Source organism: Triturus cristatus, chromosome 6 (assembly GCF_964204655.1).
Source record: "Triturus cristatus chromosome 6, aTriCri1.1, whole genome shotgun sequence".
Classification (NCBI taxonomy): domain Eukaryota; kingdom Metazoa; phylum Chordata; class Amphibia; order Caudata; family Salamandridae; genus Triturus; species Triturus cristatus.
In genome coordinates this window covers 1,004,646,711-1,004,673,254 of record NC_140589.1, presented here as the reverse complement: position 1 = coordinate 1,004,673,254, position 26,544 = coordinate 1,004,646,711, and the positions used below count along the sequence as shown (strand labels likewise).

General features: G+C 41.4%; 1 protein-coding gene across 1 annotated transcript in view; it reads right to left on the bottom strand.

Annotated features, from left to right (window-relative positions):
• The window catches only part of SYNE1 (spectrin repeat containing nuclear envelope protein 1), a 1,959,630-nt gene that overhangs the window by 677,193 nt on the left and 1,255,893 nt on the right, over positions 1 to 26,544 (bottom strand). Inside the window, exons 88-91 of the mRNA XM_085611789.1 lie at positions 25,411 to 25,593; positions 20,702 to 20,845; positions 9,669 to 9,851; positions 6,071 to 6,211 (exon numbers count right to left, since the gene is read on the bottom strand). Coding sequence (XP_085467915.1) covers positions 6,071 to 6,211; positions 9,669 to 9,851; positions 20,702 to 20,845; positions 25,411 to 25,593 — 651 coding nt within the window. The remainder of the gene's footprint in view (positions 1 to 6,070; positions 6,212 to 9,668; positions 9,852 to 20,701; positions 20,846 to 25,410; positions 25,594 to 26,544) is intronic.

Below are 26,544 nucleotides of genomic sequence, written 5' to 3'. Positions count from 1 at the left end.
GTCGATGAGTTTGTCTACTTCATGAATACCTTGGATTTATCACCCAATTTTTAAAAATCATTCGTTATGGAAATAGGGTGTCGGGGGACTAGCACAAAATCCTACATGGCAGGCACTGCTAGCCTAGCTAAAGTTCTGACTTTTACATATTTGGGTGTTTTATTTGATGATAAACTGAATTGGAATAACCTGAAGGAGGAACAGGCAAAGATCATGAAGAAAGCCCTGGGAGCCATTGCAAATTATGCTCCTAGGTTAGGCATGCGGTCTCCGGGTGTGATTTTAAAATTATATCAGTCAATTTGTATTTCCAAGGCTTTGTACGGGAGTGAGATTTGGGGCTATAAGACAGTAGATAAGCTCCAAATCACCCAAAATAAATTTTTAAGAAGGATTTTTAAAGTGCTGCAGGGAACACCCACTTACGCCGTACATGAAGAGCTAGGGGTCAAATATATTACAGATCTAGCTGCAGTCAAGCCCCTGCTCTGCTGGGTGAATGTATGGTCCAACAAAGAGGCTTTTTTTTAATCAAGCAGTAATATTGGATTGTCTTGCCCTGGACCACGCTCTCAAAATCCCTTGGCTTAAATACATTAAAGATTCATTTAGCGCCCTGGGAAGACATGATATTTTTATGAATCATGAGTCAGTAAAAAAGGTGGACAAAAAGTTAATCAAAGACCTATTTTTTAAAACAAGTAGCTCCGTGTATGAAAGAAAGGAGCTTAATAAGCCTACAGTAAGAGCCCATGCGCTAGTGAAATCAGTGCCGGACATGGAACCCTACCTTTCCATTTTTACTAGACCCCATGAGCTTTTTTTAATCACTCGATTTAGACTGAATATGTTTCACCACTTAGTTGCCTCTCCTCCTGATTTTATTGTACAAAGCGAGGATAGAGGCTGCTGTGGCTGCGACAATAGGTCTCCGCAGGATATTTTATATTTTGTCTTTTTATGTAAATATTTTACGCATCCCAGACGACAATTTCTTAAACTTTATTTAAAAGAAATGGGATTAAGTCAGGCACGTGTTGCTCTCTTTTATTTGCAACTAACACCACACGCTCGTACACTGTGTGTTATTTCGCATTTACTAAGAGCAATAATAAGATCAAGGAAATCCAGATTGACTGAGCTCAGGAGGGATACTATGGAAATTGGCTGGGTAGATAACATAATCAAAATGCATTTGAAGTATGATATGATTGATTTCACATGAAGGTCGATATGAATAATTTTTATGTCATAGGAAATTTTATGTAACGATTATGCGTACACTCGATAAAACCCCAAGAGAAACTGTAAGAATAGGATTGTTTTGATTCCCTTTAGAATTATAGCGATATGTGTATATTTATTGTGTGATGAAATATGTTCTAATGAATTTGTTACTGTTTTGAATGCATGATCTCTTTTATGGCGGTTTTACTGCCGAATAAAGATTGTTTAATATTAAGTGTCTAAAAGTAGGTAAAAGTTCTTTTTTTTTACTTTATATTTTTTTTTTAAGTTTTAGGGAGTATCGTGGTCCTATCTAGAAAGTACTACGGTACTTTAAAAAATGCTTACAAAAATTGAAAATAATTAAACATACAATCAACTACATTATATTTCACAAATGTAGTCCACTACAGTGTCATTTTTTATTTTTAACATATTTAATTGTTTTTTAAAAGGTTATGTAGTACCGAAATACTACCTGGAAAGTACAGCGGTACTTACAGAAAATGTTTAAAATGTTATTTGTAAAAAGATCAAAAATACACTGCACTACACTATATTTTGCAAATAAGTTATGTCTATTTGTATATCGTACTAATCAACCATGAGGGCATCCAGATGCTTGAACAGGTGCATAGGTGAGTGTCCTCTCATAGTAATTCAAGAAACAGATCTTCAGCTTCTTGTGTAACTCAGGAAATGAAGAGGAGGCTCTGATGTGTTGCGGAAGGCTGTTCCATGTTTTTGGTACGATGTATGAGAACTAATGACTGCTGCACTTGTAAGTGGAGTGGAATTAAATGAGTGTACTATAGTGTAGTCTTAATTTTTAACATATTTAATTTTTTTTTTTAACTTTACAGAGTACCACAGCACTACCAAGAGAATATTTTTGTACTTACAAAACTTACAAAACATATTTCTAAGAAATTAAAATGCACTAAACTACCCTATATTTCACAAAAATACATATTTCATTTTTTTAGGTCGAGCCTAGCGCAGCGCACATGCGCCGCCCTAGGAACACGACTTCTTGGAATTGCTCTGGGCTTTCCACACGCTTGTTTGTGTGTTTTTTTCTTTTTGCATTATTTTCATTTGTCTTTGCGTGTGTCTTTCTGAAAAAGACATCACCAATTGGATAAAGGCGTCTGCATGTATTCGCCCACGGCCTACCACAGCGGTTACAAGCAGGGGCTATCTGTTCTACCATCTGTTTTTAATTAGCCAGGCGCGCACCATGTGCGGCGCGCACCATTCACGTGCTTGTTTTCTTAAGGCACGAGGGGATTAAGTGCTTGGTCAGAATACCGAGATATTGAGCCAGCACCGGAGCTAAAGTTCCAGGCGCAGATTGCGCTGCTCCGTCTCCTTTCCGCTGCAACTCAACAGCACCTCTAGGATCTCAAACACCTGTACCACCCGGTAGTAATACTAAACAAGTACAATACACCTCCTACCAAAAACAGGAGCGACGTTGTCAAACGTGGGCATTACCTCACATCTACACAGATTTTAAACTTCAAAGTCCCTTGACTTAGCTGCCAACTCTAACAAACTTCAACTTATGAACGCAAATGAAGATAGGTTGTTTTAAACTGATTTGCGTAGTAAGAGGCGGTACCAAGAGACCGTGGTGGCTGTAAACACGTTGATTGGTTAAAATAAAGATCCGTCCCTCCTCAAACCCAGTTCGCTAGTCACTTAAGCGCTCCACACCCTTCCTGCCCCTTCCTCTCCAGCACCGGAAGAGATCACCTTGTGGCCAACAATGGCATTATTACACTGCTGCACTTGAGCTGGTGTTGCAATGGGTGCAGCTTCAGTGCGCTTCGCTACTAACGGGCGTGCAAATTTACCAGAATCGTGAAACACGAGCGGGGGAGCAATCAAAATGCTTTACGAAATGCAGCACGTGTAACTTTTGCCAGCAAATATAAACGTATGTGTTATGTGGCTTTCCAGTGGCAATGTTACATTGATATACAGGAGCAGCAAAACCCAAAGATGCCCGTGTCAGGGAGGTAGCATCTTGTTGTGAAGTGGAACTTAGGTGCCAAGATACCCTCACGTTAGTGGGTGGTGTTGTGGAGAGTAATTTCTTGTTGGCATTCTGGGAAGGGGCATTAGAGCCTGAAGCCTATCAGGGCGCAGTGACGAATTGAAGAGAGGGTATCAGTGACCTCAGGGGCGGGGGAATGATACTGCTACGACTTCATATCACTTACGTCCAGTGCTGTGACTGAGTCTGCTGCCTTGCTTAGGGTAATGGTTTCAGGAGGAACCGCCTACACTAGGGTGAGTGAAGATCAAGTTTTCAAAGTTAGGATACACTGTATACTTAAAAGTAGGTGTGAAATTTAGTATCGGCTGGACAGTAGAATGACGTGATAGAACCAGGGCCGGTCCGGCAATCTTTTTCGATGACCTCCCATGACCTCTTTCTCCACGGATTCCCTTTACATCATATACAGTGTCCCTCAATTCTCCATAGTCCCTCTCTCACATACATTTCATTTGTTTTATAGCGCTGCTTATACCAAATTATGGTGTTGAAGCACTTCAAGTCACATCACACATTATACAGAGACAATCGGGGATTTATGTGGGAAGAAAAACTGGGGGAGTGTCACAAAGGGGCCTGGCGATGTAAGGTAGGGCGTGGCTTAAAACACCTAAGCTCAAATCTGTGCTTAGCATAGTGAGCGAGTCGACTGGTATTTTGCTGCTTTTGTCGTTGCATCCAGATATATCATACAACATACATATATATTATTACACTTAAATTAAGCCAGGACTCTTGGCTTTGTCAATAGTTGTTGGTTGCATTAGATAACAAGCATTGGCATAGCCAATAGGTCTCGCTTTTGGGACCTTATAAGTATTTAGGTATGCAGCACAATATCCTTGGTGCAACAACATCAACTGTTGCATGGCTAAACACTTATAAGGTCCCAAAGGAGAGACCTACTGGCTATGCCAATGCTTGTTTTCAATTGTGATTGTGGAGCTACGCCGAACGCTGGGAGCCCTTTATTTGGCATGACGAGGGCGCATGGTTTCAACTGCCTTATCAAGGGACATGGTACATTTTGAATAATATTTCAGCAGCAATGACACTGTTATTTAGACTGCAAATACCAGCATGCACTGCTTTAATTATGACACTCATCTGAGTATTATTAAAAGAGGATATAAAGCAGTGCGTTTCAAGTCTTGTGAGATTACTTACTTGCTTTTCATGCTGCTGCCCCTGAACAAGGGAATAATTTTCTGAAACGTGTTGGGCATAATTGATTGCTACGGAGTGAACATGCTGACCTTCTGCCATGCTGTGCTTTATTCTTTGTCCCAGTGAGGAGTGTGCTCGTCTTTGTGGACAAAGTGTGGTTATGAATAAACAACGGTAGTCCAGCCATTTTGAGTGCACCACCACCAGGGATTAAAGGCAGGTCTGTGGCTTTGTGATTGTGGAGCTACGCTGAACGCTGGGAGCCCTTTATTTGGCATGACGAGGGCGCATGGTTTCGCCTGCCTTATCAAGGGACAAGGTACACTTTGAATAATATTTGAGCAGCAATTACACTGTTATTTAGACTGCAAATACCAGCATGCACTGCTTTAATTATGACACTCATCTGAGTATTATTAAAGAAGATATAAAGCAGTGCGTTTCAAGTCTTGTGAGATTACTTACTTGCTTTTCATGCTGCTGCCCGTGAGCAAGGGAATTATTATCTAGATAGATAGATAGATAGATAGATAGATAGATAGATAGATAGATAGATAGATAGATAGATAGATAGATAGATAGATAGATAGATAGATAGATAGATAGATAGATAGATAGATAGATAGATAGATAGATACGGAGAGAGGGAGAGAAAGAGAGAGAGAGAGAGAGAGAGAGAGAGAGAGATTTACAATTCTTAACTCCACTTCTACGAAACGTAAATATGTAAGTTGTGTTCAGGAAGACACGTGGAGGTGAGTATAGTAAACCTGTGGTTACTTACCTCATGTATACTTACCTCATCGATATTGAGGTCGCCCATATTTTGACTACATTAGTTTTGTAACGCAACGTTTAGTACTCGATATTCTGGTATGATACCCCTGGTTTATCTACTTTGCCTAATCACTTAAAATGAGCATTTGGAATAATCAAGATGTGTGCCCGCAGCAAATTTGAGATATGATAGAGATTTCAAATGTGACAGAAATCAAGGAAGTTTACTAATAATTTGGGCAACATTAGTCCAATAATAGGAAATATGCCTGCTACACCGTAAATCAAGATAAACCAGCCGAAGAGGTGTAGCACCCTGTTAATTAGAAACAAAAGCTACAATGTTTTCTTTGAAACAAATCAAGGTACACAAACAAGAAATGGGCCTTTCGGACATCTGGGAGTTGCAGGGTCGACGGAGTAACTATAACACATAAATACACACAGAAACACAAAACTATGCACTTGCTACAACAAAAATAGCTCAGAACAAAATGTCTGGATGCAGAGCCCAAACACCCGATGAGTGCATTCAATGTGAATATTGATTATTAAGAAATCGCTTTTTGCAGACTGTCAGTCACTGTTATATTGGAGGCCTTATTGAGTAAATACTATTTATTTACAGAGAGATTAGACCTCTTCAAGGTAAATGAAAAACAAATACAATTCCTCCTTTGTAGCAATTTATGTTGGAAAAAAAACACATAGCAAGTGTGTCATTTACCAGGACAAATCACGTGTGTGTGTGATAACGGGCTGTGCGTACAAAGGTAAATTGGGCTCTGCAAACATCCAGACTCTTCTGCGAAATGAGAGCCAAGTGAGAGGTACCTGGTTGACAGAAGCGTCTGCATTAGCCACAGGTGAAGGAGAGCGACGGGCAGGTGGAGAGGAGATCTCACTGTTCGTCCCCTCCTCCCCAGACTCCTCAGTGACAGGGGACAGAAGCGTGTGACAGCGACCCGCAGTCATCTGCCACAGGAAACGACGACACCCCAGGGCACAGGAAGAAGAACAGACAAAACACTTAAGTGACAAGTTTCACAAGCCGAACACAGCAAACATATAGAATTACACATTCTGTTGGAGGTATGTTTAGAAATACTGGATGGTGGCCCTGCATGGGTCTTGAAAACTTCTTCACTGTTAGTAAAATGTATGAAGAGGGTTATATGCTCTTTGGATGTATAGGCAATACCTCACCTCAGTAAAACCTAGCTTTGTTAGCTCATTAAAGGTGAAAGTACCCAGGGCCGGCTTTAGCGCTGGTGGCGCCGGTGCGAGAATCCTTTCTGGTGCCCCCACACCACATGAACGCCTCCTCGGATTCTCTCAGTACGACCGGGCATAAGTGCCCCTCATCTCTCCAATAATCATTTTTTGCTAAACGGAGTGCCCAACCCTGACGTTGGCGCCCCCTCCACAGGTCAGCGCCCAGTGCGACCGCACCAGTCGCACTGCCCTAAAAGTACTTGACTTCCGTGTTCCTCTTGCAAGAACTATTCTGCTTGTCTTGGAATCTGGTGCCGACGCAGATGTCTGCCCATCCTAGCTGCATTCAGACAGCACCTCTTCAGGCAAACAAAGCACATGCAGAACACGAGGCGGGGCGGTCTCACCTTAACGCTCACGTGCCTGCTTTTACTTTGGAAATTAAATATTCTGAAATATGGCCTCGAGCGGTATGCAAGACAAGAGTTATGAAACATTTGTCCTTGTTGCTGCACGGTAATTCTAAGCATTACCCACAGGCACATGTTAACAAAAGAACACAACGCACATTGAGTGCAAGTCTGTAAGTGGTGAAGTACGAGGAGGCGCACAGATTACCGTTTTGCGCAGTGCCAAGCCGGCTTACTTTGTAGAGAGCCCAAAGCTCATTTATTTCTTCAAATATTGATATGCGTGCTGGGAATTGATGTTCCAGGGGAGCACACGGGATTGCTAATGCGCATTCCAGTTGGCCAGCCACAAACCGCTCCCGCTGGACCCAGTTGTGAAATGCAGGTTTTTGGACATTGTACTGCACATGCTCGGTGGAAAAAACACGGGCAAGTGTAGCGATTGAATGAAACAAAGGAAATAAAATAAAATAACACAGTTGACCGGCAATGCCAAGATTCAACGGGAATCAACTGAGATGTTCGTAGCAAATCAATAGATGTCCAAATGCCCGTTTAAGTAGAAACTGTTTGTAACAGGACATAAAGAAATGCGATCATCGATAGGGTAAAATGCCATCCGAATGAAGCAGGAGACTTCGCAGGTGACAAAAGCACACTCATATGGACCCACGTCTTTATCAGACAAGCTTCGGAAGCACATTGTTTCCCTGTGGCTTTTTCCCACGGGGTTAAAGGTCACCTGCTGTGGTCGCGTGACTCTGACTGTGTTGGTTTCATTTGGTAGAACATAATTTACGAGATTCCAACTCCCACCAGCAGAGGACCACCACTATATACAGAGGTCTCAAAGAGACTTTTTCCTTCAGGTTTACTTAAAAATGGTGCATACAATGTTCTCCTGCCGCATCCTAGGGAATATTTATAAGGTACTTTTGTTGAAGCTCCGGTGGCGCACAGTGCAGGCCAATATCTACAAGGCCACGCAAAGCCACCCTGTTTGGCTTTTCATGGCCTTGTAGATGCGGTGTAAGGCAACGCAGCGGACATCACTGCGTTGCCTCACATTATGGCATGTAGGCATGCCATGGGTGTTGTGTGTGTTCTTCCACATAGCACCCATGGATTTTGACACTGCCCCAGATTTACAACATAGCATGAATCTGGGGCGGCAGCAAAAACGTAAGCCTCCCCAGACCTGGTGTACGAGGAGACATTTTTACATTTCTCCTAGTTTTTGCATTCTGCAGCACACGTAGGGCCTCATTTATAAGAGGCTGCAACACCAGAGTGTCACTTTTTGTGATTTTCCGTGGCTTAATGCGGCCTTGTAAATAGTGTTTTGTTTAAAGCAGTTTTCTGCGTTAAAGGGGTGTGTAATGGGTGTTGCTGTGGGCGTTCCCATCAACACTCATGGCTTTTTGACACGGCACCCAGATTTACGAAGAATCATAACTCTGAGGCAGCGCCAAAAACATATGCCTCTCCAGGGAAGACGTAAGAGTGGTGCAACAAGGAGAAATACCTTTATTTCGCCTCGTTTTTCCCATTTCTATGTGTGCTGCTTTCCGCAGCACACTTAGAAAGAGCCTCTTGAATTTGTTGTTGTGCAGGAAGATTTCCCTTCCTGCACAAAAACAATCATCACTTCAGCGCAGGCACCCTTGCACCATGACGCAAAGGTGCCAGCGTTGGCGCATGGCAGCCTATTGTGCGCCAGCGCAAGGGAAAAAGTACAGAAATGCACTGTATCTGATAGATACGGTGCATTACTGCCCTTTTCTTTTGCCGTTGGGCAGCAAAGCAGGAAGACCTGAGGCGCTGCCCTGGACAAAATCTTGTAAATAAGGTCCACAGAACGAGGAAAACCACTCTTCTGATTGTTTTGGGCAGGAAGGTGCCTCTTCCTGCAGAAACACAATCATGACAACAACACAAACACCCTTGTACCATGGCGTATGGGGGGTGCCTGCGTTGGTGCAGGGCTGCAATTTTTGCGCTGGAACTGGCTGACAGGACAGGAATGCATCGTATCCAGGAATGCATCGTATCCTGTCAAAACGGTGCATTTCTGTCTTTTCAAATTGGTGTAGGGCAGCGCAGCAAAATGACTTGCGGCGCTGCCCTACACCAATTCTTTGTAAATATGCCCCGTTTTTAAGCACATCACGCAACTGGGAGCTGCAAAGATAGGGGGATGGATTTGTGCGCAGTGTCAACACGATGCAGCAAAAAACGAAGGGGCTTATGGGAAAAGGTGACGTACTGGTTGCGCAAGAGGCTTGTAAATAAGCCCCAGATACTCTTTTATACAAGCCCCTTTCGCCGCCGGTAGGAAAAGTGACGCACCGGCGGCGCAAGGGGTTTGTAAATAAGCCCCACGGGTTACTGGCGATGGGAAAATCGTACTTGCTCTTTCAAATGCTGAGCGCAGCGATGAGGCTGGATTCTAAAGACAGCAGAAGTGGGAGAAAAGTATCTTTTGAAAGCTTAAGCAAACACTCATAATTGAGAGCGGTCGGATAGTGTTTGCAGAGCATCACTTGAAGCATTTGTAGAATACAAGGCAAAAGAGAAGTCACGCAAGGTTACGGGGGAGGGAGCGTTCATGGGAGAGCGCTGACTACCCCACCCAGAAGCAATCGCCTGTCACTAAGGTTAATGAAGAAATAAAGAACCACCCACAGACATTAGTGATGTGATGCCCTCCCCCCCTAAGCCAAGCAGACTTGCCAGTAGCACCGAGTAGCCTCGGGCTACGGGAAAGAAAAGCAGCCCAAAATCAGTGAGCAGGAAACAGCCCTTACCATAACAACGGAGGGGTGTGCCGAGGGGGCAGGCAGCAGCTCGGGGTCCAACTCCTCCATGCCCTCCACCTCCGTTACGGTCAGTAGCATGGTGGCGTGTTTAGCTTTCATGGTCAGGGTCTTGCACTTGGAGTTCAGAGAGGCGATCTGCTCCTGGTAACCCTTGATCTTCTGCGCCAAATCCTGGGAAAACATTTTTAGTCAGATGTGGAAAGGCTCAGAAATACAGCAGCAATTCATCCTCCACCCAGGCAGCCCGTGCGGATGCCCTTTCTCAGAGAGCAGCCAATGAGATGGCGGCTCTCTGCCTACATCAGCAGCCGCTGAAAAGCAGGATGTTTGGGCCGTGACAGACAAAAGGCCGGCCAGCATTCAGCTCGGGGCTCGGCCGAGCCGCCGCGCGGAAACCGGAAAGAGCCTGCACACAGCACCCTGACAGCACGGCCAACCGTCTGTCTCCGGGATATTAACCATTTCATCCCATGGCACGAGAGGGAAACCCTTTATCCCACTCTCTGTCTCAACAAATGAGAAAAAAACGCTGAAATTTCCCCAGAAGGCGCGTGGCACAGTAATAAGGTCATGTGATGATGCTGGGAAAGCTGCAAGAGGGTGAACGCAGAGAACTGCGGAACAGCTGGCACATGCACACTTAAACACACCAGTCACTCACACAAAAGGCAGTCTGTTTATGTTATGGGTCCGCTGCCCATTCACAATTGAGAGGAGCGAGGGGGAGAGCTTTTGGCATACAGAGAGAAGATAGGGACCTTGAGGTACACAGACAAGACTGGGATTATGAAGGATGTGTTAAAGAAAAACGATTTAATTTTACAGTTATGTAGAGTCAAAAGGCGAGGAAACATCACCATTAATTACTCCGGGAACATTTGCCTAGCAATGTCTGCTGATGTGCCTCTGTATTCGTTAGGAAACAAACGCTTTTACAAACAGCAGAAAAACCCTTGTTAGATTTTATCAAGTGTTTCCACCTCAGGAACAAAGAGACACGTTTTAGCCTCTTTTTTTTTAAGCCCAAAAAAGATCACTCTCCAAAATAACCTACAGTACAAACCATAACCCCTTCAGCATTTTTTTGAGGGGACTTTTCAATCAATATAGATGGCGGAGTCTCTGGTGCGAGAAAAAAAAGCTGACAAGCCGGTTAGTTATGCACCTGGGGATCACTATTTGAGAATTGGAAGGAAAGTGAAGTACCTGGCATCACGTACAGATTCTACTCGTGACGTCGATAGCCTGTACACCCTCCATTCTATTACCCACTCCTCCCATCACTCAGGGTCTGACCTCAACAATTATTCTGCTGCCAGACCCACAGCCACTCGCATTAAAATATCCACCTAACATATCAAAACACAAGGGAGAGTTTTTAATGAAAAACAAAATGGATGCGCAGTATTAACGTGCAAGCTTTAATGAAAATAAAGTGTATTTAAAGCCATCATAGTTACATGTTCTAAGTAAGCCTCAAATCACTAAAGTAGCACTGTTTGAAGCGTTGATTTGTTTAGAATACCTAAACACGCATTAAATATTTATTTCTTGACCTAGGCGCTGACGTGACTTAACAATGCAGCTATAACTATGATTCTACTTATACAAAGCTCACTGTTAACAATTGATTCGTTTTTGTAATTTAATGGGACATGAAGAGATCAAACATGTAGAATCGGCATTTAAACTTGATCTTGACTATTTCAACTAACATGTATTTTCTTTTCTATGAATGGAGGATATGCTGAAATGTTTTCTTTTTATTATATTAATATTTCAACTCCTATATAGAACATTGTTTAGAAATTTGATAATTGCAAGGTTAGGAGTGTAGTTTAAATACGTGGGAAAGTGAACCTGAATGAGAAATTGATCCACACTAAAGTCAAAACCACTACAACCTGGTTGCAAACTCAACACTGCTGCCTGAGGACTACTGTTTCTTGGTGAGAGAACACGCAGCGATCCTGTTCCCAGAAGAGCATCGAATGCTGATTGGTTGACCGAAGAAGGAAGAACAACATGTTGCAAAGCTTCGTGAAAGGTGTAGTCTATAATAATGCGTGCTCCTAGAGTAGGTTATTTCACTTGCAATTACGATTTTCCAAATACTCCTATTTCACATTTCTTTGAGACTCTACTCTATGGGAAGTTCTGCTTTGATATTTTGATCTATTGAGCTGATTTAATGTTGAAGCCTTGTGCTTTCTCTCACTTTCTCAAACTAGAACTCTTCATGGGTTCTGACTCTTTTCTCCCATATTCTTAGTATAAGGATTCTTCCCTTATGGAACGTACTTAATGCGATTTATTCAATTTATTGCTTATTGATTGATGATTGATTTCCAATAAGATTCTAATGACTAAACTTGATGGATTTTTCTTGTGATCTAATAAGGCTACTATACTATTAATTAGTAAAACCCTTTAACTCAGACCACACTCTTTTTATTGACTTAAATCAGACTAATGATTGTGATGATGAATGGTTCTCCTATTCTCTAAAACAACGGCAAAGATCCTTACGGCCCCAGAGGCGTAATCAGAGAGGGAACTTCGAAGCCCCGAGCTACATGTTTAAAATCAAATCTGGAGCGGCCCCCCATTACCTGCAGGCTCTGGTGCACCCGTACTTGCCTTCACATCCTCTCCGTTCTGCCACTCAGGCGAAATTCTCTGTTCCTAGAATTAGACGGTCACGCATGGGTGGTCGATCTTTTGCCTGCTTAGGCCCCTCCTTATGCAACTCTCTCCTAGCGGCGCTCCGCAATGAAACTGTTTATGAGAACTTCTGTAAATGCTTAAAAACTTGGCTGTTTAACCAATAATCTCTCCCTTCCTTTCTGCTCCTTTCAGGCTGGCGCCAGGAAACCCTTTTTGGGTCGCTGTTGCACCTTATAAATTAAAATTAACATAACATAACATAACATTAGCCAGTGTGATGGTAAACCGATACTTCTTTAAATTAAAAACTGATTACCGTTCCGGCACAGGCAAGCACATCAGAGTCATATGAATGCTCCATATTGTCATACAGGTGCATGAGCATACACATGATGGACCCAAGCATGCTTCACAGAAACAAGGAACACAAAAATATCTCTCTTTTTCACGCAAACACACTGACACTGCCAAACAGATCCCCACACAGACAAAACGAGCACTGGCAAAGCCAAAAGGCCTCTCCCTTTGGACTTATTGGCTTTGCCAATGCAGTTTGCTAACACTGTCCAGCATCAGTAAAAAGCAAAAAAAAAGATGGGGTAGGGGGTGGTTGGGGGCAGGAGAGAACATGCAGCACACGAGGGACTGCAGCCCAAGCAGAACTGTGATTCTTATGTGTTAGTATGCACAAGCCAGACTAGTCCCACCGAAGGTGAAGGGCGAGTTGAAGAAAGGAAAATTACCAGAGCAGACAGAGCAGATGGATTGCTTGGGGCTCATGCCAAATGATAAAGGGATCACGTATTCAGGAGTGAGTGGAAAAATAGTCAGGAAGGAGACTGCCCCAGCCCTTCCTACTGTGCAGGGAAAAGGAGAGTTTCATCCTAATACCAAGAATTCAGAGACCATAGTGTGGGTAGAATTCCCAAATAATTCCCCAAGGTCAGCAGAAAACCGTGCAGACAGAAATTATAATATTGTGCCTTCAAACTCAAAAAGGAGAAAAGAAAACGTTTGTTTTTTGAAAAATGTTTTTTGCAAGAAGAGTGATGCTTGTTTCTTTTCTAGGTCATCATACTGCGATGTGTTGGTGTACCTGATGTCCCTGTCCGTGTCTGTTTGCCCCATGTGGGTGTGGGACCCCTCCCCCTCAACCCTGGAGTGATCACCGGACGGTGCAAGCTGACATCCTGTGGCTGAACAAACCAGATGAACTAACTAAGCAACTGATCATGAACTGATATCATAAACATGAAGTAAAACACAGTTATAATTTCAAAGGCAAGAAGGCTGTGTGTCTTTCACACAGAAGGACAGTACTTGTTTGGTTTGAAGAAAAAAAAGAACAAGATGGTGTGAAATTGAAATTGAAGAAGATGTTTTTTTTAGTTTAAAGGTGTTGATGTTGCCTTTATTTGTTAGCACAAAATATATAAGTTTGGCTGCTTCAACAGTAGAAGTTACATTATTAGCCATTTGAGACATTAGGAGCATTACTGAGTTCATATGCTTCATTCTATGTGCATTCATTTTGTGTATCCATCAAACAATTATTCTTGCTGAGTATCCAGATATACATGAGCTTTTTTTACATGCTTTGAAATGATTATTACATGCTTTTATGATTTCACTGTTTTAATGTGTGTTTCAATTATATTTGTGCTTTCAGTTCAGCACGTGAGCCTATAATGTTACTGCTTTAACATGTGCTTCAATCATAGCTGTGCTTTCAGTTAAGAAGTTCAGTTTTTCAATTATAGATGTGCTTTCAGTTAAGAAATTCAGTTTTTTTTATATATGTTTGTGTTGATAGTCAAAGGTCATGGGGTGGAATGTAGTGCTAGAGGCACTCTTGTGGTCTGACACCCAGGGCTGACCTTTGACTACCATTATTTTAATTGACTTTAGTGTGTTATCTTTTTTATCGAGGTCTGAATGTACAACGTCCTGCATATGCCTTGCTTCTCTTAAAAGTTTCTTTCTTGTAATCTTGCAGTCTTTCAGTGGGAGCTGTCATGGAGTAGGACAGCCTTGCCAAGAACAGAATGTGTGGGATGTGCATTTGAAAGCCTGAGAGTTAGAGAGAGGTGTGGAATGTACTTTTTGGTTCTGAAGTGCAGTTGTGGGCAGTGATGCACACATGTGCTTGGTGTTGTACATTGAGAGATGAAGTATGTGATGCTATAGGACATTGAGAGATGAAGTATGTGAATCTAAAAGCAGTTGTGCACAATTATGCATTGTGTTGTACATTGGTAGAATTATGAAGTTCTTACTATTGGCTTTGACATGGCCTCATGTCATCCTTTTTTCTGACTCTGCCTTGCTTAAACGTTTTCTGCGTGCACAGCAGCGCTTGCAATTTGTTTGGGTTATGCACGTTCAAGGATTGTTTTTGTGAGAGATTGTTTAATGTACCCAGAAGGCTTTGTGAGCTTCGTCTAGATAAAGGCTGGAACATGCAAGATTGGAGAAGGGGATGTGAGAACTCCTTCCTGCCAGGGAATGCTTGCTTGGAGCTGGCCAGTTCTGGTAAGACTCCTCTGGTGCGGGGGGGGGGGGTGGGGGTGGGAGGGTCTCTCCTGAACCTTCTAGTGTGCTTTGAGATTATAAAGCTGAGGGTTGTTGACTTAGAAACCGGGAGTTTGGAATCCGAACAGGGACGTACGCGTCTACTTCGGAGTGTGGAACCCTGGTTGCTGAGGCTCTCAACCACGGCTGCCTAACTTCCCCAGTCAGGAGTGGGCTGAAATGCAGTGTTTGCACCAGGTGAAGTATTGAGTTTTGACTAGTGCCATTGTGATGCGTGGTTCCAGTGACTGTGGTCATTTGAATTGTTGAGTTTTGGTTATTGCCATTGTGATGTTTGGCCGGTGGCTTTGATCACTTGAGGTGTTTTCTTTGTGATGTGTGAGTGAGTTGAGGTCCACATCCAAAGTAATAATTTGATGTATATATATCTTTCTGATCTCTTGCAGGACGTCCCAGTATATTTGCTTGAGTCTTATCTCATATTATTTGCTGCTTGTTTATTCATCAGTATTATTCATGCATTTAGCTGTTATATTTACCAAGTGTGTTATTATTGCTTGCATACAAACATATATATGTATCTCTTTGTGTATTTGAATGTTCTGCATTTGGCATCTGGAAAAGCCTTTCTGTTAGAGAGCATTGTGTAAAATAAAACCCCAAGCCTTATTGTAAAAGAGAGAGTCCTTGCATTTTGTAGAATAAAACCCTTTTCTAAAGGTGTTGTTTGTTTTGTGTTATGTCTCCTGCTTCGCCGAGTGTTGAGCCACCGTGTGGAAGATTCTGTATTATCTGAGAGGCAAAAGCAAGACAGGCTGATAAAAGTCGACCTTGGATGGGGTAAGATAGGGTTCTGCGGTATTTACTGTGCTTAGGCCATACTGTCATAAGCGCTCACAGGGTGTGAACAGGTTGGTGCTTGACAGGCACAATAGCAGAGTAATTTTATACTAATTTGGTCTAGAGCGCTCCCTCCTGGAACCGTCGCTGTGCCTGGTAAAATATACTTCAAATAATCACTTTGTCAGCTCAGAGCCAAAAACTGAATCTGAGCTGGGTTCTGTCGCAAGTCACTGTATTTGAAGCCGCATTCTGTTGCTGTGCATGATCCTGCTGATACAAACTACCTAGAGCCAAATGCAGCTACTTTTACTCAGTGCGTCAGGGCATGTCTCTCTTTTACTCACTATGTTTGGAGAGTTGTTGCAAGAGACCCCTGTCCCTGGCCAGGGTGGCAGGCAGTCTCGTAGAAGTCGCTGCTGTTGCTCACAGTGTCTGGAGTAGTATGGTGCTGGGTCACACTGTGCAGTAGAAGGCCAATAATCACTGTTTTCAGACAGTTTGTTGCAGGTAATCACTGTGCCTATGCAACGTGGCAGTGAGAGTCGGGCGTCAGGGCAGTGCTGCTAATCACTGTATCTGAAACAGTATTCTGCTGGTACTCAAGTGTATTACTCACAGAGTGGGGAAGAGGTTGGTTCCGGTACTCATGCATTTGGTAAATGATGTCCCTAGCCTAATAGCGGATGGATTGGTGGGGTCAAGCAACAACACAGACAAGGGGGACACAAGCACAAGGGTAAGACAAAGCAGGGGAGTGAGAGAAGCACACGAGGGAGATGATCTGCAAATAAATGCACTCTTATTGAGTGCGTCTACAAAGAAAGAAAGAAGTAGCGCCAAAAGCACGAGCAATTGAAGGACATAATTACTTGGCCATGCTCCAAAGGAGGGAGAAAAACATGAAGAGGAAATGAAGCTAGCATGCGCTGACCAAAGAAAAGCAAGCAAATGAGAGTGACGATGAAGCCAGGCAATGGTGAGCAATGGACAGGCTCTAAACCCCTTGTAAGTTAACAAAATGTCTCACAAGCGACAGCTTATACACTGTCCCAGATAATACCTAAAAAAAGCAATTAGTCATACTCTGAATGCCAAAATAATCTTAATATCTAACTGTGTCCCTGAAAAACAGATTTAACTAACATGACGGAATTATATATGTATATCTTCACTGAATAACACAGTTAAAGTGAAGCTATGGTTCAGTTACTCAAAAAATGTTCGCATTAACAGCGGAAAACAATAACACTCACTACAAATAACATAGTTTAAGTGATGTTATTACTGCTTTATTTGCATCAGTGGTAGCAGGTAGGGCTCACCAGTATTCATTTTTGGGGACCATCACTTATTTTTCTTCATCAAATTTTAACCCAGAGTAAGAGAGAGAGATAAACACACAAGGGGGAAAATAGGAGTTAGAGAAATTGTCAATAAAAAACAGCAGGGATCAAAAGGACCCAGTAAGAGTGAAATAAATGGATAGGGAGTGTCTGGTGGTAGATGAAATAAGCATGAGGTGGAATCAAAACTATGCAGCCTTAGTATTCGGCACCACAACCTTCCATAGTACTGGACACAGCTGGACATATTGGAGAGGGGCCTGTACAAGTGCAAACCTTCTTTTTTGAAAAAACTCAAAAATTCATGGAAAAACTTTAGAAGCAAATGAAAACAATGCATTTTGAAAGGAAAGCATCGACGACTCTTAACTACAGTGTCACTATTGCCAACTGTACATTTTTTATTAGTATTAGAACTTGCACTCAAAAAACAATTTATGGGGCCATGTCTGTTTCTTAACAAGGCTCACATCCAGTAATTTAAATATGTACTGATGGAATTTTAGTCAAGACAACTATTACCTAAAGAGCTCTGTGATCTGCCAATAAAAAACACACTGCTACTTTTAGTGGTGGGTTACTGTCATATACGAATATTGTCACCAATAAGCTATAAAAGAAAAATGTTGTTGCTGAGGCAGACGGGGCTGTCACTGGAAAGTGGTACATGGAGGGCCGATGTCTGCTGTTGCTGTCTTTTTGCTTCCTCATTCTGTCAGAATGACAAGCCACTAGTTAGACACTGAAGCTTTCAATTGACACAGTGGCAGGCACAGAATGTGAAAAACAGAGGGGTGCGACCCCCAAAATCTATTCTATATCTGTCAGTGAGACACCCCAACCAATGGAAGATAAGCATGGCAATTGAAACAAGCTACACAGCAGGTGCTGGGAATGACTGATAACCCACCTCTGCACTGCCATCAACCTTACTCCACTTCGGGGTCTTCCCCTTGCCCTGGGAATCATTAAGCAAATTATCTGAATTCCAGGTAACTTTAAAACATAAGACTTGGACCTCATTTACAGAAATGAGTGGCCATGGAAAGCCTTTCACTTTCCACAGTAAGTGATCAACACAGAAGAAAATATAATGCTCAAATTTCCTACACATTTCATGAAGTATGGATAGTATGGTACTAGAATATTCTGGCTTAAATATCCTCCTACAAAAATATTGTGCCTAAATATCATTTACAAAATTATCATTTCATTAAAAATAATAACAGAAAACATACACCCCACAGGACAATATTTTTGTATGTGATATTTAGGCCAATATATTTTCATGTCTGGCAATATTTTTATCTCCGTAAATCTGAGGACTTTCGATTAACATTAAACTGTAGGTCAGGCACTTAGGTTCTCTGCCAGATCAGACCTGACCAACCATTGTGTGTAGCTTTTTATGGCATCTTTTGAACCATACAAGACCACCTTCACTACCCTGCATCAAGGGAACATAGTTTGAATATAAGACATCTGATTTCATAGGATGGAACTTAAAATAAAACTGTTAAAATAGAGAACAGAGCCAGTTCTTCTATGCCAGCTTTCAGAGGGTCTCCACCTTTCCTGCCAGCAAAGTTCACAGGTTGATACCAAACAAAGACCCCTACCTGGTATTGAACTTCTGGAAGCTCACTTTGGAGAATATTTAGAGAGATTGCAAAGTTGTGAGGGGAAAGAAGTGAATGTGAAAGCTAGGAGAATGGGTCTTTCTGAGGTGGGTGGTGAAGCAACATTCCCTTCTTCCAAATTTCTGAAAAAGTTTACTATTTGTGTTGCAAATTTGTATGTCAGTCATACTGGGTGAATTTAAGAGACCACACGCTCTATTAGTATCCTTGATGGTTTTAAGACTGTGAGTCTGACAAATCAGTCATCAGTATGATTATGTTAGGAACAAGACCCAGCACAACACACGGCCAATAACTCTCACTACGTCTGTTTCAGACTAAGCAGAGGCATTCAGCAGATAAGCTCCAGGTTTAAATCTACCTCTCCAGGTCTTATTTCTCTCTTTGTTCTTCTAAATTTCCCAATTACCAGAATTTCAAGTTCATTTGCTCTTGGAGCTATAACAACAGGCAGATAAGGCGCCATAAACAGCTAGAGTATCCCACTATAAATGCTGGTAATCCAGGAGTCTGACTTCAGCTCCAGTAAGCAGGTCCAATCCAACAAAAACTCTGATACCTGCAAGAAAAGTTATTCTGCCTCTTTGCCAGCCAGACAGAAATGTCTTCTTGATGTAAAACAGCTTGGCATTGTTTTAAGGGAAATGTTTCTACTTGTTCATTTGTGAAGGCTCAGGAGGCACAAACCCAACCCCTTTTCTAAACTGCGATGTCCAAAGTCACAAGTGAATTGGTTTATAACAACTAGTCTCTAAAACCACACCACACACAATTAGGTCATGGAGGGGGTCTTGGCACATTGAAGGAAGTTGTGAAGCTCATTCTCAGACCCTTGGAGTCACATCCCGCCACACCAATGACAGGTACCCACACTAACAAATAAACACACACTATTGACAGCCCCGGGCAGTGGGATGGTTGCAACATTACCACCTGTCTCCGCTTGTAGTCTAACATGTTTGCATAGAGACTTGCCATCTTGCAGGCCCCGCTTTATCAATCAAGCTGTGCGGATTGACACTCTGCCATTAAAGAATGACATAAGGAGCTAGGGTAGATGTGCTTGCACGCAGAATCGCAGAAGGGGAAATCATTATCGGTAAAGCTATATGGGGATGTCCGAACTGGAATGTTAATGGACATGGTAATATTTTAACTGTTATAATATTCATGAGTAGCTCATGGTGAAATTAAGATGATCAGATACAACTCTCAGAAAAGGTTGGAGACCTCTGATCTGGTGAGTGGTTTGAAAGAGAATTAGCTTTCCTCCAGTGCCAGCAGTGAACAGGAGACCCAATCTGCATATGGAGAATGCCATGGTGTGAAGGAATTGATAGGTATGCCTCCCTTTCATAGTCCTTCTGGCAAATTCTTGGCAGCACAGGCTATGATATTGTGCCTCATTAAATACACAAGGCATGAGTCTGCAAGTTTCTAAAATGTCCAAAGTTCCTAGATGATTCACTTGTCTTTAGTTGGTCTTACATCTAATAAATATAAAAAATTAAAATTACAACACTATAAACATTAAAAAGATACCCAAAATGTATTTCTAAAAATGAATGGAGAATGTGGTAGTGCAAAACAAAGAAGCATACTGATTAAATGTGCCTTAAAAGAAACTAGACAAATAAGCAACTTGGAGTTTCTGCAAATCATGACCGTATCTGATGATGGAAAAAAGAATAAAGAGTGCGAGGACATGAAAAGAACTTCTGACAATTATGTCACCACATTCCATTTTGTAAATAACTTAGAAATGAAAGAGAGGAACAATTACAGGCTTCCATTTGCCATGCCCTTTCTGAGTATGAGCAGGTGGGCATCGAGGGAGGTTTCAAAATTTGTATGACATCCCAAGGTGTCTTAAGAATTAACTGTAGCAAAACAACAAGTGTTGGCTATGTGTTGTGTACCATTTGTGAAGGAATGACTGGACAAATATGTTGAATCAATTGTCATGCATTAATATGTAGACCACAATGAGTCTTACCTCATGCTGGGAAATCTGGGCCTGTAGTGCCTTAATGTTACTGGTTGTAATTGGTTTGTCCTGGATCTCATTGTGAGCATCCTCAATGAGCTTTTGCAAGTGCTTCATTTCTTGTTCGTACTGCTCATACTGGATCACAGCTTCCTGTAGAGGAGACAGCATAATGGAAAAATATATTATATAACTATTTGGTACGGAAGTAACAATGGCCTCTGGTGAGAATCATGGTAACCATTGTTAAGTGAACCTTTCCATGCACCCAGTTGGATGCTAATTCTACTATTAAATGGTAAAGGTGGTTTTTCAAACTTTGTGATTAAAAGCTTTTCTCCTGAGTAAACATGTCTCTGGGAAATGAACAAGTAATTCATAAATAAGTCTGGAGTAAGAAAGAAACTATTGATAAAAAGTACCTTGTGAATCAGTCAGGCCACAGATGAGTAAGACACAACTACGCATAGAACAACCAATGGTGAAGCCAATAGTCTTGGTTTTATGTACTAAATCAAGCAGTGTTAGTAATTTAGAGCGAAACAAACAGGAGCAAACCAGCATGAGCAGCAGACACAGCTTTAGTTGTAAAGCAGTCTGTCATGTAATTCAATGCAAGCACTCAAGTCGGGACAGAGGAATACATTGACATGGCAGTAGTATTAGGAGAGAAATTAATACTCTACTGGCCTGAGCCAATACATGATTGATGAAGTCTCAAGCCTATGACTGAAAAAGGCTGGTCGAAGACATCCAGTAGTTGAAAGGAGCAGACCAAAAGCTCTCTCTATGTATATAATTAGCATTGGTCAACAACTGCACTGTCAAAATCAAAACCTAGAAAGTGTTGTGAATAGGTTCCTTATAAGGCATTTGATTTTGCTGAAGTAATCTGTAGTGCCAAACGACACACCCTTAAAGGAGTGCACACTTACTTCTGTCATGATTTGAGCTTAAGAATTGATTACATTTGGTTCTTTTGTTAATATGGATATTGCTGCATTTATTGATAAAAAATAACTATTGTCCTTATTAATAGAATCCCAGTCAGGCAGGCCCTGCGACCTAGGCCTAGGATTACTGATTGATGGGTTACTGGTGGGAGGGTGACCAGTGGCAGTCAAACACATGGACAGGAAACTGTTGATAAGTCCCACAAATAAACGTAGCAACATCACAATGGTCAGCGGAGCTTGCCCCCAATAAAGCACACATGGCACAAGGAGGTATGCATGCTTCGAAAAACAGAGTAAAGTCAGATGACACGAGTTAGGATCACATAGCTAAGTAGGACCTAGCACATGTAGTGATCAAGCACTCTCCATGCTGGACATCTGGACACATTCACTAGTGGCCACCCGGTGTCCACGCAAGGTCTTGACTGTCCTAATGAAACCACTGACCTTTAATTTATGACTCTAAGGCAGCAGCCAATATTCCTCACCATCTATGGTACGCCGTAAATGTTTATCGATTGTTGTGAAATCATATATAAGACTAACATGAAACTAATTTAAGTTGAGACAGTCCTTAGCTGCTTTTTCTCTTTTACCTACAAGGTATTTTGCTATGATCGTCTAGATGTAATATTCTCTTCTTCCTTAAGAAGCATGTCTGTGTAAATAAACGCTTTCCTTTCCTCTCATCCTCAATCTCCACTTTAGAATTTTTGGGCTATTGGTATTATATTCTTTCCCTTAAATTTGATGAGTTTGCTAATATCAATCATGGTTAAAGTCTCTGAACAACAGAACTTCACACTTTGACCATATACGACTTTGATCAATCTACTACTTGTTAGCACCATCCTTATTGCAATGCTCAGTCTGCCTGCACCATTCCTCAGCACAGTGTAATGGACTCACAAGCTCAGATTGTTTAAGGCTTTAATTAACTTTCCATACTTTTGTAAACCCGTGTACTAACTGATTACTAAACATAACCGGGGATTTACCATTCAGGTCACAACCCTGCTCAGCATCAAATGGGTATTTTAATTTTTCCATTATTTCTCCTTTTTCCCTTTGCACATGGTGATGGATTCACATGATTAAAGCTGCAATCTCATTATTCATTATGTCCTATCGTTTTTTCTGCAGCCTTGAGAAAGCCCCAGGCCGATGGGCCTTTAAGGGTGAAACACTTGTCGGCAGCTGTGGCATCTACTATTTTATGGAATGCTGCAATAATGATGGGCTGATTACAGTTTCTTTTTACTGTGAATAAAACTCACAATTGGAAGAACATACAAGAAGTTGCTTATATATTTATTACATTGTAGAACACTCCAAAATTAATGGAATAATGAAAAGCCTTATAGGAATGGGAGGACGTACTCATTTCTTTTTATAAGTCCTTAGACCTCATGCTTGCAACTGTTCTCCTGGACACATTTTTTAGTTAAACAAAACTGTTGCTGTTTTGACAAACACCTCTTGTCTTTTGTTTTTAACTAAGGAATTCGAACCTGAACAACACTGTAATCATTGCTAAAAGTGTATTTATTGCTGGTATTTGTCAGCAGCAGAGTCACATGCTTATAAAAGTATTTGCACCTACTCTTAAGGGATTTTTAAAGAGCACTATCATCTACCTCACACACTACGGTTTAATCTGATAAGCATTCAAAGCCATTTTTGAGGGAGACACACTTGTTATCTTATCATTGTATTTTTCTCAGTTGTTTACTGCACAAGGAAGCTCCACTCAATTCTTTAAAAAATATTAAATTTCAAATGAATGAGATGATGTGTATTCTTAGATGTGCACAGAGGAAAACATTCTGCTAATATAGGGGCTTACTCCTGTAGTTCAAACCACCTTCGGTCAGAATGTGAAGGTCGGTGTCTCCTTGCTTGTGCACCAAAAAGTCTGCCAAAGTTATATAAACGTATTTGCAGCCTTGCTTTTATTCATCCTCTGCATGGCTTACCCATAGCTTCTCTTACAACCATTATCAACAGGATAGTATCTTAATTAACTTGGAGCACAAACTATCAGTTTGCTGGTCAAGAAAAGTGTATGACAGTATGATGAATATATTCTTACTCTGGCCTTCAGCCCTATCAAATCCTCAGTGTGCAAGAATCTTATGAATCACAAATCAAGTGAAGAACACCTGACGAGTAGGTCAGTTTGAGTCTGTGTGTATCAGTCAAACATATTTACTGTTGTGGGCCATTCACAAGAAATTATCTTTTCCAAAGTTGTAGGTCCACCAGAAACCTGACCATTCTTATTCAGAAACTCCCCTTGTGAGGGTGTCAGAATCCATAGCCAATCCTCTTCTTCTCTTGCCTCACCAGTCCTTAATTCTATTAGTAACTCTTCTTATATACATTTTTGTTCTATTTTCAACTGCCAAAAGTGGTAAATCTTTGTCTGTTGCTCATTCCTTTATGGTTTGATTTCGTTTGAGTTTGAACATTTTATGTTCATTTAGTCGACTGACTGTTGGGGAGTCTGTTTTTAACATAATATCTTTTTTGTTAACTTAGAGTCTTTAGTTTCTTTTGTTTTCATGAGCTATATTGTTGTATTTATAAGCTGTTTCATTTTTGTTTATCTTGAATGTTTTTTTTTTTTTTTTATTTTTTTTTATTTTTCTTTTTTTTTGTCCTCATTGCTACCATGGTTCCAATGCCAAGCCAGATTAGCTTGCACATGACTGTCTCAGTTCATAAGAACTGGCAGGGATAAGGAAAACGAGATGGAAGGTACACAATATCCCTCAGCCATTGCAGTGTCAATCTTAGAAGGCGAAGAGGCAAGCGATTCCCATTTTATAAACCACCAAGGTGAGCCCGGGCTAGGACCAGGTAGAGACAAATCACATGGTGTAAACGGCAATGGGAGCACCATAATAGGATAATCATGGGACCCGGGGAAAAAAAGAAAAAAAACCCGGAAATCAGTGAACCCATGATAACAAATGCCAGAAAGCTCTCTTATTCTGATTGCCAGCTCTAACAAGGTCCATACGTGATGTAGACAAAACGGAGGTCTGCCATTCACTGAAGGAGGGTGGAGTCGGGTCTTTCCACTTCTTGCAGATCTCCCTTCTTGCCAACAGCACCGCGTAGAACACCAATTTTTTGGCTGCAAGTTGTACTCCTTCCAAGACCCCGAAAATCGCTAGAGATAAGTCAATATTAACATGGACCCCCAATGAAATGGTTAGAGTATTACTGATAGCTGCCCAGTATGGCTGTAAAGTGGGGCAGTCAAAAAACATATGGGTGTCCGAAGCAGCCAGAAGACCACACCTTTATCTTGAATGTTACACAACCTTTAATAAAGAGATAAATACACAAAAAATGGAATACATGACTGTCTTAAGTAAAAGGGGTAGTATAAATTCACACCATCAAAAGGATTTTAATGCAAAAGTGACTAAAGCTGTCCCAGGTTTACAGAATAACAATGTTTGCCTTTTTAAAGTGAGCCTTACTTGAGCGAATACCATTTAGATATACCATACACTATCTAAATGGCAATCCCAACATTGCACCCATATTTGTACAAAAGTGCAACGTAGAAGGGATGCTTTTATACATGATAAATTCCACACTTCTACATTTTCTACTAGATTCAAATTAGTTCAGCCCACAAATCAAACTGAACCCATTGTACTCAATTAATTTGGTTTGAATTTTGAGAGTAGGAGAATTTATGGTTCCCTCAAGAAATAAATATCATAGATGCCAATGTATTCGTACCTGCATGATGTTGCATTGCTGGATGGCTGAATGCTGCAGGCGACTGGCTTCCTCCTGAAGCCGGAGAGCAGTGTGACAGATTGGAAGGCTGGTGACCACTTCCTCTGGAATCCTCAAGGCACTCTGACATAGCTGCACGGCTTGAACTTTTGGTTTTAGAGACTCCATTTCAGATAAGAGATGCTGCAAGAAGAGGTAAAGAGAGTATCCATCATGGAGATGAATGGCACAGGAAAATTCTCCAGTTTATGAAGGGATAATCCTCTTCTGGAAAAGTCTCTTCTTGAAGAGAATCCACCAATGGAACTATCTCTGCCACACTTCTCCCACTGTGGAGACAGTTTTGCCAGAAGATTTTTCATTGAAGGCTAATTCTCCAATGTAGGATTTTGCTCTGTCTTCACAAATAAAAGGAATATCACTAGAAGGTAACTCAAGCCTCTAATGCCAAGATAAAATGGAAATGTAAAAAAACCTGTGAAACAAAGTTCAAAGCAAAAGTCCGAACTAATCATGTAACTCTTCACTCAAGTTGATCACTTGAACATGTGGCATGAGTTTTACGCTTGTTCTAGCATAAGATTCTATATTACATATAAGGGTGAGAAAATTTCTTGAAATGTGAATAGATTGAGTCTTACCTGGAGGATTGTGAATAGGGAAAGCTAATAGATATCTGCTGCCTCAGAAGAGTAATCTGATTAGTCTTCTTCAACCTTAGTCTGACTTTGTAACAGTTATTTTCATCCTATTCAGTCATACGTTTTAAATTTGTGACCTTATATAAATAAAGTCTGCCACTAACAATTACTTTTGACCTACGTTAATTTACTGTTATGAAAGCCTGGCAATCACATAGAACAGGTGTGCTTCTACAGTCCTCCGCTGAACATGCCCCTATAAAGATGCTTGCAGTTTGAGAAGCTTTGGAAGATAAAATCCTATTCTGTTTGGTCCTTTTATCAACTTCTCTCAGATACGTTGCCTGCACATTATAATGCTGTAGCCTCCATATGAGATGCCTCTGCACAGACCTAAGCTTGGACAATAAATTTGAGAGCACCTCTCTCCTGTGTGGTCCTTTCTACACTGGCTGCCACTGTCAAAGAGGATTCAAATCCATCATAGCCATTC